The sequence below is a fragment of the Diabrotica virgifera genome, chromosome 8 (genome assembly GCF_917563875.1).
Source record: "Diabrotica virgifera virgifera chromosome 8, PGI_DIABVI_V3a".
In the NCBI taxonomy this organism is placed as follows: domain Eukaryota; kingdom Metazoa; phylum Arthropoda; class Insecta; order Coleoptera; family Chrysomelidae; genus Diabrotica; species Diabrotica virgifera.
In genome coordinates this window covers 197889923-197910238 of record NC_065450.1, presented here as the reverse complement: position 1 = coordinate 197910238, position 20316 = coordinate 197889923, and the positions used below count along the sequence as shown (strand labels likewise).

General features: G+C 30.3%; 1 protein-coding gene across 1 annotated transcript; it reads left to right on the top strand.

Moving 5' to 3' along the window:
• The first annotated feature begins 917 nt into the window (after positions 1-917).
• Positions 918-19447, top strand: LOC126889280 (keratin-associated protein 19-2-like). The gene is made up of 2 exons (XM_050657399.1): positions 918-1252; positions 19072-19447. Exons 1-2 carry the CDS (start codon positions 1238-1240, stop codon positions 19396-19398), a joined length of 342 nt encoding a protein of 113 aa, XP_050513356.1. The 5' UTR covers positions 918-1237; the 3' UTR covers positions 19399-19447.
• The last annotated feature ends 869 nt before the right edge of the window (positions 19448-20316 follow it).

Below are 20316 nucleotides of genomic sequence, written 5' to 3'. Positions count from 1 at the left end.
ATCTATTGTATAGTAGGTATTATTTTCCTTTAATTAATAAAAAGTTACTTGAGAAACTATAATATATAATAATTACTCTAACGTTTCGAGGCACAACATGGGTATCGCCAGGTCGCGTGATTTTTCTCGAGCGAACGGACTCGCCCAGCTACAATATAGGACGCAAACAGCTATCGGTATACGCTCTTTCTCACACTGTTGCTTACCTATAGCGCTTTTCATTTACATTCTCGCGTAATTTGTTTAATCACCTGGCAGTTGAAAAATTTCACCAAAAAAACCTGTCTTTTTAGAATATTCATTTTTAATATTAAAAAATACCCTGTCAAAATAACAATTGCACCTCCCTGTCCGGAAGGAATGTACATCATAGCTATGCATGTATAGTTGTATATTTTATACTCGTTAATAGTATGTACAGATTCAGATGAAACTTTCTAAAGTTCAGATGCAACCCCTTAAAATAATCCTGGGACGCCCATGCAAGTATCTTGCAGAGTTAAAATCGCCCTCAATTCGCCTGGCCTGTTTATTTTCTTTATATTTGAATATTTAAATTTACTTTAAAGTCACGTCAATGATATTTTTTGTAATAACAATGTTTACCCTTTTTTTTTAACTTTGGGGGGGATTTTTGGGGAAAATAACCGCTACCCTCCAGCCAGACCGGCATTTTTGTTTTAGGTTATCATGGAAGAGTCACCTGAAAAAATTTCAGGTTGCCTAAAATACCTACTCAAAAATGTCTCACAGCTCTTAGGCTATTAGGTATCGTTGGTGAAATCGGTGAAGACTGCACCATATCAACGAAATATAATCTTTATTTCTTTATTTATTTATCTTTATTTATTATCTGTCATAATTTTGTCGCTGAGATTTCACGTCGCCGTTTTATCAGTTAAAAACAGTCTAGTGAAATAGTCAACTAAAAAAATACTAATTGCATAAAAATTTCTTGGTATTTCCGAAAAAACTTTGATACTGATAAAAACTAGAATCGAACAAAAGCTGCATTCTTCTTTTATCAATTACAAGTCATTTTTTAGGATTTTTAATTTAGTCATTCATTTTTTACTTGGGCGTTTTTGGAAAATCATTATCGGCCTGTATTTCCTGTCGTTATAAAAACCAATATATATATCTAGCATAGAGTCGTTAAAATCGCCTTAGTCAAAAACCAAAGAACAGAGATATCAATATCATTAGTGATAGAACTACGTGCCAGTCAACATCCATCATGTCCAAATTTTTGGTAAGTTTTTGTATAGCAACTATAGTTTTTATTGTAGATTTCTTATATTCTTAAAAGTACCTACAATCATTGATCTATATTGTTAATTTTGTTCTACTATTTCCTTTGTTTGATCATTATTTTTGCATTTTAATACTGTTATTAAGGGCGTATGCGCAAAATTTCGGCTCCAATGCTTTTTAAATGCATTCATTTTTTCGAATCCTATAAAATATAATAAATATTTTTGAAAAATTTAAACACAAATGAACAAATGAAAGCTTACATTATAACCAAGGGCTGAATAAACAAAAAGTTTCTTTTGAATGCGATATTTGAAATTATAAATCACACTAAATTTTTCCTTTTTTTGTCACCCCTGTAACTTATTAAAATATACCTAATAGTTTTCAAGCTCTACCAGGCTCTCGGTAATAACGTAATCTTTCATTCTGCGTTTAAATTCTTCAAAAATACTTAGGTACTAGTTTTCTCAGGATTCGAAAAAAAATGAATGCATTTAAAAAGCATTGGAGCCGAAATTTTGCGCCTACCCCCTTAAGGTCAGAGCTTTCCATTTTTGTTTTGATTAATTTTATTGATATTTTCGTTAACCCTACATATATAATTGTGGTTTTGCCTGTTTTGGCTTTCAAAGCATTTTTCTTTGCACTATACAGGGTGTTCAGAAACTCTCCCGACAAACGAAGACCGGAGATTCCTCAAATAATTTTAAGACAATTTACCTTTAACCCAATTCACCTAATTGCTTCCTAACAAGTGAGCTAGAGTCCTTTAAAGATGGCGTCTTGTAATTAGTTTTTTTAAATACCTCCAGCACGTTTCTATTTAGAGCAGGGGAGGCCAACCCGTCGATCGCGGCCCCTAGGTCAGTCGATCGCGGACAAGGAAAAAATTATCGGTTCCTTATAATATATTGGTGTGCAATGACAAATATCCAAATTAAAAAAAAATGTGCTGAACAACTGCATTCATGCTTTGGTTCCACCTATTTATGTCAATCAACGTTTTCAACATGAAACAGCGTTCCAGATTGACTGTTCCTCATACGTTGGATTCTTTAACGTTGGCCATTTACGACTACAGGCCAGACTTTAAGAACCTAGCAAAAACTGTTCAAACGCAAGTCTCACATTAATTTTTTTTCTAATTTAAAGTTAGAAATATAAATAAATAAGAATTTCCACTTTTGTTTTATTTCTTCTTCTTCTTCAGGTGCCATCTCCGCTACGGAGGTTGGCAATCATCATAGCTATTTTAATTTTTGAGGCAGTAGCTTTAAATAGTTGTTTTGGGCTACATCCAAACCATTCTCTCAGATTCTTCAGCCATGAAATTTCTCTTCTTCCGATGCTTCTTTTGCCATCTATTTTTCCTTGCATTATGAGTCGGAGGATGCTATACATCTCGCCGCGCATCACATGTCCGAGATACTGCAGCTTTCTTTCTTTAATTTTAAGTTCAACTTCCTTCTCTTTACCTATTCTTCTCATCAGTGGCGTAACAAACTCCGTCGCCCCCCCCCCTAGCCTAGTAAATGGCCGTGAAATACGGAGATTCCGTGTAATTTTCAGTGTCCCCACCAAAGTGATCAAGTCAATACTTTTTAAATTATTTGCGAGTGAAAATGTCTATTTTTCAACAAGAAAGGCAAGTTTTCAAGCGGTTTTTCGCAAATAACTCAAAAAGAATTTGATCTGAAAAATATTCTTAGCAAAAATGTAGCTTATAAAAAAATGATGTCTATCGACCCAGTAAAAACAAAGTTGTGACTTATGAAAAATTCTTCTTATTCTTCAAATTTCAAATCGAATAATTAAACGTGAAATAACCAAAAAAATTAAGCACATTTCGGGAAAAACTCATTGAAACTTTTTTAAAAACTTTTAAAAAGCTTTATCTTTATTTTTTTATAAAAGTTTCTAGCATCAAAACTAAGCGAATTACACTCAAAATAAAGTTAACTTCTTATTTTGGTAAAAAATCGTGAAAGTCTCCCCCTCTTTAGCACCCCAAATTAAACTAGTCATTACCGTTTTACAAATTACTTAAGTTTTTTTTATATGATCTGTAAGTTTCACTGGTCCAAAGATCTTATTTTTGAACGAGTCACTAATCACGAGTGTATGCATATTTTGAACAGCCATATATCTTAACCAATTTTTGTGTTATAATATTTATATAATATTAAAATACATATTACAAATTATTAAAATATTACAATAACAAAATAAAACCATAATATTTATAAAAGCAAAACCTACATTTCTTTACTATTTGAGATTTTTTGTATCACTAATACTTTTAAGTTATTTTGAAAAAGGAATTTTTCCAAAATAAAAAAACCCTTTCCTACTAAAAAATAAAAAACCATTTTTTTCAAAAATAAAAACTTTGAACCGGTCAAACTTACAGATCATATAAACAATACATACAGTAGGAAAAATGAAAGAATACCCATGAACGAACATATACAACACGCTGTATTTTCCTGTCACCGTGTCACTCAAAAAATTGGCCAGCGCAAGTACATGTAATAATTATTATTACATGTATTTGCGCTGGCGCTGGGCAATTTTCTTTGTGACACGGTGATAGGAAAATACAGCGTGTTTTATGTGTTCTTTGCGACATAGGACCTTTTTCATTTCATAAAATTAGAACTTACTTTTTCGTTTCTGACTTTGATTTCTGCAGTGTAGTCATTATTTTCTGTTATAAGTGTTCCTAGGTAAGTGTACTTTTTTACTCTTTCGATCTGCTGGCCCTCTACTATCAAGATTTTGTTAGTATTATGGTTGTTTTTACTAATTTTCATAAACTTCGTCTTTTTGATATTTAGAGAGAGTCCGTACTCCCTACTACACCTTACTATTTTACTCATGAGTCTTTCCAGGTCTTGTAAACTATCGGCTATTATTAATGTATCATTTGCATATTTGATGTTTTCTAAGACTCCATTTACTCTTATGCCGACTGTTTCGTCTTCCAGAGTTTCTCGAATTACCTCTTCAGAATAAGCGTTAAATAATAGAGGTTCTCTTTATTTCCATTTCTTCAGATGGTTCTTTTTCAATTCTGTTCAATTTTTTGTTTTATTTAGGTATTACTAATAAACACTAATACATCCAGAATTTTGGCGTTCAAATCCGAATTAAATTTCTGAATCGGTTTTACTTACATTAAAAATTCTTTCAGATCTCGAAAGCTGATAATTAGTTTTTCAGAATCAGTGATTGATTTTATGAGATATAGTGAGCGACTCTGAGATTTTGCACCTCTTAAAATAACCGCTGATTTTGACTCCGCTATGGTTAACTTTATTAAGCATAACGATTACGGCAACGTTAAAAAGCAGAGTTTTTGCAGCCTGTCAAGTAGGTTTTTCGTTTCATCGTTACCGTTATTTAAACATAACCTCACTTCACAACGTTATTGTAATTTTAAGCATATACTTGAACAGTTTTTGATATTTTAATTTATATGTATCAAAATTAGAATCTATGTAAATATAATTTTACTGATTTTTTTACATTCTGGCAACAAAGCAATTTAACCATGACTATAACGATAACGATAAGCACTACTTTAAACCTTTATGGTTTAAACCTACTTTAAATCTCTTATGTTTAATAAGGATAACGGATCATATATTCGCTACTGCGCAGACGTAGTATAACGATAACCATAACGGAATTGCAAAATAAGAGGTGCAAAATCTCTCTATTCACTTTTAACGTTAAAATTTTGGAGTAAAAGTTTTACTGCTCGCCAGTACAGTTAAAAATTTCCTAGTTGGTAGATCGCACAGAATTAGAAAGACAGACAGTAGATCCCGAGTCCGATTAAGTTGGCCACCCCTCATTTAGAGAAACGAAAACTGTTACGCCCATTTATCTTCAAGAGATAAATCGATTCGATTCGAATTGCGAATTTCTAGTGCCGGTCATAGGCGTTCGTTTTGGGTAGGGCAACTGTTATTTTATCGCATAACTTTTTTGTCTCTAACTTTTAAGCATTTTGGATACTGTATTACTAAATTGTGTAGTATTATAGTTCTAAAAGGCACTCTTGCTTTAAGTCGGTAGGACACACGGTTTTCTAGAAAAATCGATTTGAGAATTTTTCGTTTTTTCGGTTTTCGAATTTGAAAAAAAAAATAGGAAAACAAAAACTGGTACGTTTAAGAGATGAATCGATTTCATTAATTGCGAATTTCTAGTACCGGCCATATGCGTCCGTTTTGGATAGGTTGTTGGTGATTTTATCGCAACGTTTCTGTCATTAATTTTTAAGCATTTTTGACACTATATTATCAAATTATTGGGTATCCTGGTATTACTAAAAGTTACTCTTGTTTTAAGTGGCTAAAATACACCGTTTTTGGGGAAAACTTTTTTCAAATTTTTTTCAAATTCAAAAAACGAAAAATTTTCAAATTGAGTTTTCTAGAAAACAGTGCATCTTACCGAGTAAAATTATTAAAACTATCTTTTAGAACTGGAATAGGTACCTTACAATATAGTAACTCAGTGTCAAAAACGCTTAAAAGTTAGAGACAAAAATGTTAAACGATAAAATATATCCGTAGTCCTACCCAAAACGGACACCTATGATCGGAACTAGAAATTCGCAATTGATGGAATCGATTTACCTCTGGAAGATAAATAATCGTATTTTTTACCAGTTTTAGTTTTTCTAAATAGAAGCGTTCTGGAGATAATAAAAAATCTCTGATGATTTTCGTTTTGCTCCATTTCTTGTCTCTTTAGTAAATTCATGTCTGGTTTTGGTTATTTTTTGTTTTGGATCTTTTTGCTCTATGTATTTTTAAATTTGGCTACAAGTATGGTGTAATCGGTGGAAACTGGGAACATCTGCAGCGGGAAAAGTTTTTGCACTTAATGCTATTTTGGTATCTTTGAATCATTATACCAGGTGTAATAAAAACACAGGTCATAAATCAAATCACATATTCTAGGACCAAAAATAGTTCGATTGAACCTAACTTACCTTAGTACAAATGTGCACGTAAAAAAGTTACAGCCCGTTGAATTTATAAAATGAAAATCGATTTTTTTTTAATATATCGAAAACTATTAGTGATTTTTTATTGAAAATGGACATGTGGTATTCTTATGCTAGGAGTAGGAACCATCCAAGGAAAATAACAGTGAAATTTGTACACCCCATAAAACTTTTATGTTATGGGGTTTTGTTCCCGTAACCCCCCCCCCCCATAAACTTTTGTGTACTTTCCAATTAAATTATTATTGTGGTACCATTAGTTAAACACAATGTTTTTAAAACTTTTTTCTTTTTAGTATTTTTTCGATAAACCAGTTTTTATCTTCAATATTTTTACATAAATATATTATGGGAGTTCTGTTCCTTTAAACATCCCAAATTTTTGTGTATGTTCCATTAAACTATTATTGTGGTATCATTAGTTGAACACAGTGTTATTAAAATTTTTTTGTCTCTTAGTATTTTTTGGATAAGCTACCTTTTTTCGAGATGTGGCTACTTAAAAATGTGAATTATAAATAAATTTTCAGATTTTTTCGGTTTTTTCCACTCCATTCAAAAGCTAAATAGTTGACATAAAATTACAAAATTCAGTTTTTTAGAACATTGAAAAACCTTCAAAATGCCGATATTTGAAAGTTAAAAGGTTAATTTGTTGCTACGCAAACTGCAAAATAAGTAAAAATCGTTATTTGTATAAACTTTTACTAAAACTACCTTAGACCTTTAGTGTTTCACCCAAAGTGGGTATTGGCATACTTAACAAACCTTCAAAATTTGAGACCGATCCATTAGTTAGTTTAAGAGTTATTCTATTTGTATATTCCAGATCCCTTTATTTTGAAATAATATAAGACAGAAAATAATGAAGATAGGGCAATTCTGAGTATGCAAATGAAAGTATAAGAGTGATAGTATCAAAATGTATTAAAAAAAGATAAAAAATAATTAATATAGTCAAAAACTTAATGCCAAATTTTTGAAATTTTGTAGTTTATAAACATTTAGAATAACTTTAAAAATGTTATCCGTAGAAACAATCTTTTTATACATTCGAAAAGATAGTATTTTAACACGAATTTTCAAATAAAAAAATTTAGCCTGGGTTCATTTGGGATAAAGTTAGCCATATGTTTTTTTAATTCACAGCTAATTTGTTTATAATAATTCAGGAATCTCATTAATGGCATTTTAAAGAATGGGATTTGTGTTTTTTCTTAAAAAATTTGCACAAATATTGTATCTTCACAGCACCCTCTACGATTTTTCAAAAATGTAGTTCAAACGATTACTAGGGGGAACCTACAAATCCACCGAGTTAAAATACCGAAAAAGCAATTTCAAACGAATATAATTTTCTGTATCTCCGGATCAACTCAATGGATTTTGATCTTTCTTTTTTAAATTTGTATGTAATTTCTACGTACATTACAAATATGCAATTTGTTTATAAATTTATTAATCAATAAACAGTCTAATTTGTTTAAACCATTCTTGAAAAATATTTTTTTTACAAAAATTTATTTTTTTAATCTTGGAACATTAATGATCATAGAAGAAGTTAAAGTGCACTTTAATAAATAAAACCTTAACTTTTTCTAGGATTAATAACGATAGTATAATTAAAATCATGGATTTTTTGGGAAAAAATTATTTTTTCAAAAATGGTTTAAACAAATTAGACTGTTTATTAATTAATAAATGTCTAGACAAATTGCATATTTGTAATGTACAGAAAAATTACATACGAATTAAAAAAAAGAACGATCAAAATATATTCAGTACATCCCGATATATAGAAAATTATAGTAGTTTTAAGTTGCCTTTTTTAGTTTTTGTACTCGTGCATTTGTCGGCTCCCAGCTCCCCCTTCACTTACCACGACTAGTCACCAATTGAACTGTATTTTTAAAAATTCGTGTAAAATACCAGATTTTCTAATATGTAAAATGATTTTTTCTACGCACAATATTTTTAAAGTTATTCTAAATGTTTGTAAACTACAAAATTTCACAAATTTGGCATTAGGATTTTTGACTATATTAGATTATTTCATTCATAGGAGATTCTGACCAATAGAAAGCTGCAGAAATCTAAATTAAATCGATTATTTTTTGATGATTTTAACTTCCAATCGTATAGTAAAATATTTGATCACGTGTTTAATTCTGTCCAATCAGATCAAAATTATACTGAGAATTATCTACTGTAGAAAATTCCCGATAGAATTGTTTTAAGTAGATTGTTTCTGTTTAATGGCAACCAGTTTACTAGTTTTGACAACTGTCACATTTAAGAAAATCTCCATAATATACGTATTAAAAAATAATCTTACGAGTATCACACGACAGTAAGAATAAATAAGAAAATAATGCTTCATTTTTACTCAAATTTGGTTGTCATTGGGCAATAGCCACTCGAGCCCTGCGGGCAACAGACAACAAATTTTCGAAAAACTGTCGCATTATTTTCAATTTATTCTCACTCTCTTGTGATATTATACCCGATTATTTCATTCATAGGAGATTCTGACCAATAGAAAGCTACAGAAATCTAAATTAAATCGATAATTTTTGATAATTTCCCGTCGTCAAGTATATTGCGTCAGATGCCCTTCGTTGCTACGAAAAAATAGATTCAGTGACATTAATGACAATTAATGCTTTAAAAATTATAAAAGTGATGACTTTCAACCGTGAAATATTTATAACAACTGTGTGTTTAATTGTACTAACTTGTACTTACATAAATAAATTACAATAAAATTTTGATATTGAACAGTTTTATTCATGAAATAATCGCAAGAAATTGCACTCGATCTCTAAAATTAATATATAATTTTTGCCCTCGTGACACTTTGAAATAATTTCACTCGCCTTCAGCTCGTGAAATTAAAACTGTCAAAGTGACACTCGGGAAAAATTCAATAATTTTAGAGCTCTTGTGCAATTACTACTGCTAATTTTTGATAACTTCCCGTCGTCAAGTATATTACGTCAGATGCCCTTCGTTGCTACGAAAAAATACATTCAGTGATATTAATGACAATTAATGTTTTAAAAATTATAAAAGTGATGACTTTCAACCGTCAAATTAATATTTATAACAACTGTTTGTTTAATTGTACTAATTTGTACTTACATAAGAAACTACAATAAAAATTTTGGTTTTGAACAGTTTTATTCATGAAATAATCGCAATAAATTGCACTCGATCTCTAAAATTAATATAGAATTTTTGCCCTCGTGACACTTTGACATAATTTCACTCGCCTTTGGCTCGAGAAATTAAAACTGTCAAAATGTCACTCGGGAAAAATTCAATAATTTTAGAGCTCTTGTGCAAGTACTACTGATAATTTTTTATCTTTTTTAGTACATTTTGATAGCATGAGTTTTCTACTTTCATTTGGCATACGCAGAATTGCCCTATCTCTATTATTTTCTATCTTATGTTATTGCAAAATAAAGGTCTCTGGGATAAACAATTAGAATAACTCTTAAACTAATTAATGGATCGGTCTCAAATTTTGAGGGTTTGTTAAGTACCCGTATACCCAACTTTGGGTGAAATACTAAGGTTCTAAGATAGTTTTGTAGTCCAAGTAATGAAGCTTAAAATAGGATAAAACCTCGCAATCTTTACAGAATGGATCGATTTGCTTGAAAATTTGAGAATAAGTAGTGGATAGTCCAAGGATCAAAATCTATATGATGCCAAAAGGCGCTTTTACCATGGGAGTGGTTGCCACCCCATGTCGGGGGTGAAAATTTTTTATTATATTTTAACCGCAAAAGTTGGTAAAAACATTCATTATAAGCAAAAAATGTTCTATATATTTTTTTGATAAAATTAATAGTTTTCTATTTATTCGCTATCGAAAGTGTTAGTTGTATATTAAAAAAATTAATGTTTTTAATCAGTTTTATGCAAATAACTCAAAAAGTTTTTGCTTTATCAAAACAACTTTGCTTAACAAAAATGTACCTTTTGAAAAAATCAACAAAACCGTTTTTTTAAATTTTCTTTAAGACCAATAGTAATCGAGCTATACTTTATTATATGTTAGGTCTTCTTCGGCAAATGCTAAATATTGTAGTTTCAAAGTCAAAAGACGGGAAAACTATGTATTTTTCGAGGATCACTTGTTTAAACTAATTTGAAGTATTTAAAAATATCTATCTTCAGAAATAAAAAAAGTCTTTAGCTCAAAAAGCAGGTGGCTTATAATGAAAAGAATGTCAGACCCTATATTTTTTAGCGAAAAAGTGATCGAAAGCAAACCCCTAATCACCACCCTGATTAAAATTAGTCATTGGCCTTATTTCGTCTTCTTTACTTATGTATTATTAATAGGTTCTAGAAGTTTAACTGGTTTAGAATGATTAGTTTTAAAAAAAATGGAGTCAAAAGCAAATATCGAATTTTTGAAGTTTGGTAAAAAATTCCTTTTTCTTCAGAATAGAAAGATTATCATCAAAGATACAAAAAAATATTTAAATATTAAATTGTAGCTTATTTAATTCCCAAGAACATGGTTTGCAAAAATTTTCTCTACGTTAAAAATTGAGTGAGATATTGACAATTAAACCTTGTAATAACATGCAAAAATCACCTTTACCAACCTTTTCAAAGTCACCACTTTTTGCGACTGAGTATTTTAAAAGGATTTGGTATTAACAGTCTTATAGATCTTGTAAAAACCTACAAAATTATTTTTTAAGAAACTTTCTAAGATAAAAATTAAAAAGGCTACGGTTAAAAAATCAATATATTTTTTTCGAAAAAAAAAAGAAATCTAATTGGAAGCATAATAATGTAAGGTAGCTTTGCTTTTAGTCATTGGCCTTATTAATTCTTCTTTATTTATGTATTATTAATAGATTTTAAAAGTTTGACTGGCCCAGAATGATTAGTTTTTAAAAAACTAGAGTTAAAAGCGAATAACGACTTTTTGTAGTTTGGTAAAAAAATGCCGTTTTCTTCAAAATAGAAAGATTAGCATCAGATATACGAAAAAATGTTTTTATATGAAATTATTGGTTATTTAATTCCCAAGAACTTGGTTTGAAAAAATTTTTTCTACGGTAAAAATTGAGTGAATGGTAAATAGTATATATAAGAGTATATATCGAAAAATATTGATTTTTTCTATATAAAACTAACATTTTCGATAGCGAATAAATCGAAAAGTATTAATTTTATCAAAAAAATGTATAGAACATTTTTTGCTTAGAATGAATGTTTTTATCAACTTTCGCAGTCAAAATATAATAAAAAATTTCCACCCCTAAGATGGGGTGGCAACCGACCCCATGGTAAAAGCGCCTTTCGGCATCATATAGATTTTGATCCTTGAACTATCCACTACTTATTCTTAAATTTTCAAGCAAATCGATCCATTCTGTAAAAATTGCAAGGTGAAATGCTTCGGTTCCTGGACTCTTGGTAAAAGTTATTATACCCCAGGCTGTGGGTGAAAAAACGTGATATAATTCAGGAATTTTTGAAACCTACCAGGTGTTGTAAAGGACGATGCCAGGAATAACTTCTACTAAAATGTAACCAAAAATATTGTGCGCTTTTTTTATTGCGATTTTCATTTGTTAAATTTGCAATTTTTAATGATTTTTAATCTTGTAGCTTAGGATATTGATTTTAGAGAAAAACTTTTTAATAGAAAATTATAGTAAATTAAAAAACCTACAATTTGAGCTAAGGTAAGTTTAATTTCGTTAATTGGTTATTGCAAAACAGCTTGCGAAAAGTCCAAAATGGCCGTTTTTTACAATTGCATTATTTATTGTACAAATATATTTTTTTATTTTTTAAAGCTTTAAAATGAAGATCTGTCTTTTTCCAAACATAAAAAAAATTGTAAAGCCAGAATAACGAATTTGTTGCTTAGATATTATAAATTGTTTATCCCAAGAGGTCAAATGTCGAAGGCTATAACTTTTTGAAAAAAATCGTAGAGAGTTGGTGAAACATCCAATTTCCTTCTAAAGAGTTATATTTTCATATTCTGATGTAAATAAATGCGTAAAATATTTTTAAACCTCTAATTTTTGGGTTTGAAAATAAGAGGGCAAATGTCGTTATAAATATTTAGAGCTGAAGCGGCCCTGTACATTCTATGAGTTTTTAACTTACAGATTATTGTTGCTGAAGATGAAAACAATTATAAAAAAATAAAAAATTTCTACGACCAACTGAAGCCGAGATAATTTTTGGGTTTGAAAATAAGGGGGCAAATTTCGTTAAAAATATTTAAAGCTGAAGCGGCCCTGTATATCCTAAGAGTTTCTAACTTACAGATTATTGTTGCTGAAGACGAAACGAAGATTCATAAAAAAAGTTAAAATTTTCTACAACCAACTGAAGCCGAGATAATTGTTTTTTTTTTCTTAAATCGTAGTGCCTTTATTTATAACAATTAAGACATTATTTTACAGTCATTGACTAAAGAAAGACATATATTATCTTAAAATAAAAATTGTTATAAACTATAATTACAGTTAATTATTAAAAATTATTTTTTATATCGATGCTTTTGCAAGCGGCCGAATTTTGCAAATCGCCCGGCTCGCTTCAAATCCGCGCGCTCGAGAATTTTTACGTAACTTTTTACGTAACTCTTTTGTATTAAATTTTGACAGAAAACAATTTAATAATATTAGAATTATAATATACAGTCTATTTACCACTGTATTTGTTTTTCTTGATAAACTTTTATATGTGAAATCCAAAAAGAATAGTCACTACAAGAAGAAAAAGTTTTATATTGTATATTATAGTAAGAAGTAACATTATTATTATATTTATATAACAATGAAAATATTAAAAATATAGTTATATATTTCACATATAATATGTATCATTTTTGTAATATTATTTCTTCAGAAATGAAATTTCACATATAAAAGTTTATCAAGAAAAACAAATACAGTGGTAAATAGACTGTATATTATAATGGTAATATTATTAAATTGTTTTCTGTCAAAATTTAATACAAGTTACGTAAAAATTTTCAGACCGCGCGGATTTGAAGCAAACCGGGCGATTTGCAAAATTCGGCCGCTCGCAAAAGCACCGATTTTAAAAATAATTTTTGAAGTTATACTTCTTTACGGGCGTAATGACGGTGAAATTTTATATGGTAAAACCTAGCGACCGGGCGCACGCGCATTATAACTTTGTTCTGATTGGATGTTCAAATGACATGACAAAAATTATCCAATATGGCAGCTGTGGCACAGCTGTAGGACTGTGGTTTGGTTATAATGTATGCTTGTTGCGTTTTAAAATTTGTAGGAAAAGAAACAACAAACAAAAAGTTAGTTAATGGTTATACTGTCTTTTTAAATAGTTTTCATATTATATTTTTGGACTTATTTACATAGAAGAGATGATTGTTGCATGCCAATGTGAAAGCTCATCAAACTGTGACTAGTATGAGTGCCGCAGATCTCGCTTATTCAAAGCTAAAGAATCTTTCACTGGTAAGTGTTTTATAAATAGTTGATCAAATTTTGTTATGATATTTGAACATAGCCACTTTGCACGACGCAAGTGATTGCGAAATTTATTAGTCGTTATACGGGCTCCGATACCTACCTTGAACCTACCAAAATACGTAAGTAGTATGTAATACTTTTCTTTACATAATTTGATTACCATCAAAATTTCTATCAATATTCACCTAATATATTGTTTTCTTACTCTATGTTTTGTTGTATTTTTACTTTATCGTACTATATACGTAGTATAGTATAATAGATAAAGTTATAGGATCGTGCAAAAAAAAATTTTTCAGATTTCACTTTTTTTCGACGTTTTGAGTCCCCCTGAGTCTAAAAAGCAAATAAAAAAAACATGTCGGAAGTATGTACGTACGTATGTCGCCACCGCCCAGCAAAAACTACCGGTCCGATTTTGATGAAATTCGGTATGAGTAAGTTTAAGAGAATTTTGTCGAGAAACTAAGCTTAAAAAAAAACCTCTCAAAGGGGGGCCGAAATAGGGGGGTTATTTATGCCCGGTTGCACCAACAGATCTTAAGCTTAAGTCGAGAATATCATAAGAATTAATATAATATAATTATAATATATTACAATAAGAATACCATAATATAATAATATATATAATTGATAATAAGGTAAGAATCTAAAATTATGGTGCAACGTAAGTAATACTCAAGAAGGCCCTATCTATAAGTAGAGCTTAGCTAAGGTGGAGCTTAAGATCTGTTGGTGCAACCAGGCATTAGTGTCCATTTTTGCAAATTTTTACCGAAATGGATGAAATTCAACTCAAAGTAAGCTCATCAATAGGTAAATAAAAATACGGAATTTGACATCTCCAAATTCAAAATGGCGGCCAACATGGCCAACCGCCCACCCGACACATTTCCCTACCTATCTAAAAACTTCTTTAAGATAAGTTTAATTTGAAAACGGCGTTATATAGCTTAAAGATGGCACTATAAGAAGGATGTTATTGTTTTTCAGAAAAAGTTAGGGGTTGCCTATATTTAAGGGGTCAAAATTTGACATAAATTTGAACTCGATTTTCTCAAAAATGGCTCCAAGGAATTTTTTTATTTTTTGACATGTTTTTGATACCCTATCGGTAAATTGAATGACATTAGTCAGATTTCTTAACTCCTCATAGGAGGGGAGTTATGATTTTTTTATAAAAAAAGATTGAAGTGCCCGTAACTTCCTTCATAATAGAAACTTAAATTTGAAATTTTGCAGACGTATATGGTACTTTATTATCTATTATCACAATAAATTTTACCAAAAATATGGCTTCCGGTTGAACCGGAAATAAATAAAAAATCTTAATTTTTTAGATATGCTCTATACATTTTTACACATTTTGAAAGAATGCAAAATTATCTTTCAAATGACATAAAATTCATTGCTGTAGCTCAAAAACTCGAAAAGTTACGGTAAATAGAAATTTTGCTATAATCTTATGTGTGTCCTCTCTCACGCGATCATAGCAGAGCATTATTGTAGGGCAGTCAATGAGGGTATTTGGCTCCGAATTCCATCCTACTACATTGATGTACTTGATATTTTCACAGTAAGTAGGGAATAGCTCAAGAAACAAAATCTACCCTATATACTATGGCGCTTTTATCTTGGGGCGGTTCCCACTTCTTCAAGGCGGTGGAAAATTTGTTGGTCAAAATAAGCACGAAAGTGGCTAAAGAACCTATGCCTAAGCAAAAACTGGTCTATACCTTTTTTTTTTGAGAACTCAATACTTTTTGAGTTATGCGTAGTTGAAAATTAGCTATTTTCATTGAAAAATTACACCTTTTCGGACGGATTTTTTGTGAATACCTTAAAAACTATGCATCGAACTAAAAACACTATATAAAACATTATTTAAATTATAAATAATAAAGATATTCGTTCCTTCGTAAATGTTCTATTTATAATACAAAAAGAGATATGGTAGGTGAAAATAGTTTGTTTTTTGGTGCATGCTCAAATTGGTGTATTCAACTTAAAATAACAGAGCAACGGTAGGTTTTAGGTGTATAATGCTACCAACACCTTTTGTATTGTTTGAAAAGGCCTTTAAAACGAGCACCGTTAAATGTCGGTTACATACAAATTAAGCGAGATATGGTGCAAAAAATATATGACTAATGTACTTTAAGGAAAAATTAAAAGTATATACATTTAACTCCCCGTCCACCATAATTTAAATGCGATACCTTTTAATATAGTGTTATTTCTACTTTCAAAAAGTTGAACGGGTTTAAAATGAATGGTTTTTGTAAAAAATGTGATCAAATTCATTCTATAATTGGGAACCGCCCCCATGATAAAAGCGCCATAGTATATAGGATAGACTTTGAATTAGGAGATTGGGCTACTCCCAAAATTTCATTAAAATCCATGCAGTAGGATGGAATTCGGAGATAATCTCTTGTTCTTAATCTCGCGCATTGACTGGCGTAATCGAAATAGAATGAAATGCAAATATTGTAAACTATTAATTTCTCAGAAAAATGAACTAGTTTGAAATGAAAGTATGACTAATATTCTATTGAATTATGCAATAATTTATACATATATAGTGTGTCCCCGAAATATGGCATCGAACATTTTCTCAAATGCAGGAATTAATGATGCGTAGAACCGTAAAATAATTTCAAGTACAGAAGGTGTTTCTAAAATATCAAAATAACGAGTAACTTTGTTATTTTTATAGAATGCCAGTATCTAGTACGATAACGATAATAGATCGGTACGATAAAGTTCTCGGGCGGCCCTTCCGTCCAGCGTTTTTCAATTCTAAATCATTTCAATTCAAAATCAAAATAATTTGATTTACATAAGTTAAAAATGTCAAAAGGTTAATCTGTTTAGTTAGACGATCTTCGCACATAATGACAAGCTGTCTCTGTGGCGAAGTTTTAATGCGAGTGAATCCCAATACAACGCAAATACCAGCCGCTTGGTAAGTTGGTTCGAATCCCAATAGAAACTTTTATTTTTTTATTTTTTTTTATACATTTTATGATTGTAAGTATATTTATTATATAATTTTATTTTCAGAAAATACGTATTTAGTTAAAAATTTTTCCGACAATTAATGTTCAGAAATCATTTGTGGCATTTTTAATGTATTTGTGTGTGTTTTATATTTTTATTATTTTAATTTTTGGCACTGTTTTAATAAAAATGTTTGAGAAGTAGTAAGTATAAATTAATTTAATATTTAAATAAAATATAAATAAAAAGTATATTAATTTCGTTTATAATCATATAATCATGTAATAGAAGTATAACTTCTTACGTGCGTACAAAGTACACACACATTCTTTTTTAATAATTAAATGTAATTATATTTTATAATAATTTTTATTCTAAGATAATATAAGTCTTTCTTTAGTCAATGACTGTAAAATAATTTCTTAATTGTTATAAATAAAGGCACTACGACTTAAAAAAAAAACAATTATCTCGGCTTCAGTTGGTTGTAGAAAATTTTTATTTTTTTATAAATCTTCGTTTTGTCTTCAGCAACAATAATCTGTAATTTAGAAACTCATAGGATGTACAGGGCCGCTTCAGCTCTAAATGTTTATAACGAAATTTGCCCCCTTATTTTAAAACCCAAAGATTATCTCGGCTTCAGTTGGTCGTACACATTTTTTATTTTTTTATAAATCTTCGTTTTATCTTCAGCAACAATAATCTGTAAGTTAAAAATTTGCCCCCAAAACTTTGCCCCCTTATTTTCAAACCCAAAAATTAGAGCTTTAAAAATGTTTTACGCATTTATTTACATCAGCATATGAAAATATAACTCTTTAGAAGGAGATTAGATGTTTCACCAACTCTCTACGATTTTTTTTCAAAAAGTTATAGCCTTCGACATTTGACCTCTTGGGATAAACAATTTATAATATCTAAGCAACAAAGTCGTTAATCTGGCTTTACAATTTTTTTATGTTTGGAATTGAAAGATCTTCATTTTAAAGCTTTAAAAAATAAAAAAAAAATATTTGTACATTAAATAATGCAGTTGTAAAAAACGGCCATTTTGGACCTTTCGCAGGCTGTTTTGCAGTAACCAGTTAACCAAATTAAACTTACCGTACCTCAAATTGTAGGTTTTTTTAATTTACTAAAACTTTCTATTAAAAAGTTTTTCTCTAAAATCAATAGCCTAAGCTGCAAAATTAAAAATCTTTAAAAATTGCAAATTTAACAAATGAAAATCTCAATAAAAAAAAGCGCACAATATTTTTGGTTACATTTTAGTAGAAGTTATTCCTGGCATCGTCCTTTACAACACCTGATAGGTTTCAAAAATTCCTTAATTATATCCTGAAATCGACTTACTTTTCACCCACAGCCTGGGGTATTAACAAATAACCATTTTCACTTATTTTGCAGTTTGCGTAGAAACAAATTAACTTTTTAACTGTCAAAAATCGGCATTTTGAAGGTTTTTTTAATATTCTAAAAATAAAAATCTGTAATTTTATGTCTATTTAGCTTTTGAATGGGGTGCAAAAATTCAAAAAAATCGCGATTTTTGCAATATATTGTTAATAATTAAAAAACGGACGCGAACTCTAAGCAGGAAACAGGTAGGTTTTCTTTCTATAGGTCTACAATAACTAAAAAAGTAGTCAGCTACCTGGATATTTTAGTGTCCCAAACATGGTCTATTTCTAGCTTATTACCCTGGAGTACTTGTATAATATTGATTTTTGATTGGATTTTCCTGTAGGTGTTAAAGTAGCATAGGTCTGAGTCAGACCACATTTGTAACGCTTTTTTCTATAGCTTCGCTTATTATGATTCCGATACCATTCTAGTCTTTTTTGGCTATTACCTAAGTAATATATTCTCTATATTATCTGTATGTATATTATCTGTAGGTGCATAAGTATAGGTTTGTTCGTAGTACGATCCAAACGATCAGCAACCGTTGCCAACCATCAGACGCATGCGCAGTTAACAGTTGGCGCTGCGCAGTTAACAGTTAGAGTTCGTAGACTACGAACACGCATGCGTCTGATGGTTGGCAACGGTTGCTGATCGTTCTACGAACAAACCTTATATTAAATCTTGCACTTGATGCATTTGTAATGGATTTGTCTTATTTGCCTGCCCTAAACGTGGTTATTCATCTGCATTTTCGAAAACCCGTAATGGTATAATGGCTTGTGTGATATTGTTTAGCCTATTGGTAATAATTTTTACTTACATAACCTAACACAAATACAATAATCTAACTTTCTTTTCCAGGTACCTTTGTTAATGCTATTCGTAACTGCCTGCCTGTTCCTTCCTACCGAATCAGCACCAAACAAGAAATTAAAAATGAAGGACCTTTATCCCTACGGAATGGGAATGGGATATGGACCTGGAATGGGAATGGGATACGGACCTGGAATGGGAATGGGATACGGACCTGGAATGGGCGGATATGTACCTGGAATGGTCGGATATGGACCTGGAATGGTCGGATATGGACCTGGAATGGGAGGATATGGACCTGGAATGGGAGGATATGGAACTGGAATGGGTGCGCCCGGATATGGATATAACTCCATGTATCGTGAGAAGGTTTAGATCTATTTCTTTATCGACGAAGTTGTTGAATAAAATAATTTTTAGTAAATCTGATTTTTTATTTTATAAAAGTTAGAGAAATAAAGAAATAATTGAAACTATGGGATACTACATAAAAACCAAGGTCAACAAACCATACTAGTGGAATGGCGAAGTAAAGGAAGAGAGAAAATGTAAGTGACAACTATACCAACAATATTTAAGCTCCTTAAGTTCCAAATGATTACAAGACAAAATAAAATATAAAGAAAAATAAGCGGACGTACGAAGAAAATTTTCTGATAAGAAGAACGAGTATTGGGAAACAAACTGCTAACGAATAACTAGGAGGAACCAGAAGCATAGAGAGAATGAATCTGATAAAAAAAAATTGAGAAAATAAAAGACTAAAGACATAATACCGAACAGAAAGACTGGAAGACTGGGAAGAGTATTTCAAAGAACTTTTAGTAGAAAATAGAGTCAAATTTTAAGAACATCGAAACCAAAACCAATTTAAAATTGCAATAGTAGGCTCGTAGTCTAGGGCGGATCTGTTTTGAGATGGACGTTGAGAGGTGACTCTATTTTTTTTTGCAGAAATTGCTTGGATATAAATAAATAATTGGATCATATAATAATAATTGAGTTATCCTCCCACTCAAAAATGTCCGGAACATTGTTTAAATAATCAAAATGTCAAGAAATGAAGGAAAAATTTGATTTTTTTTTTAGTTTTTTGATTATAGCTTTAAAAGTATTCATTTCCGAAAAAAGTTGCGCTGACATAAAAGTTGCGTAATCAAATTTCCTATAATATAAGATTAGCTACAATATTTAAAAATTGTTACCCCTGTTGCAAAATAGCAATAACTGCGAAAAAAAAACATAAAACAAAAAGTAATCGCATTTTACGTTTTTAAACCATTTCTGCTAGAC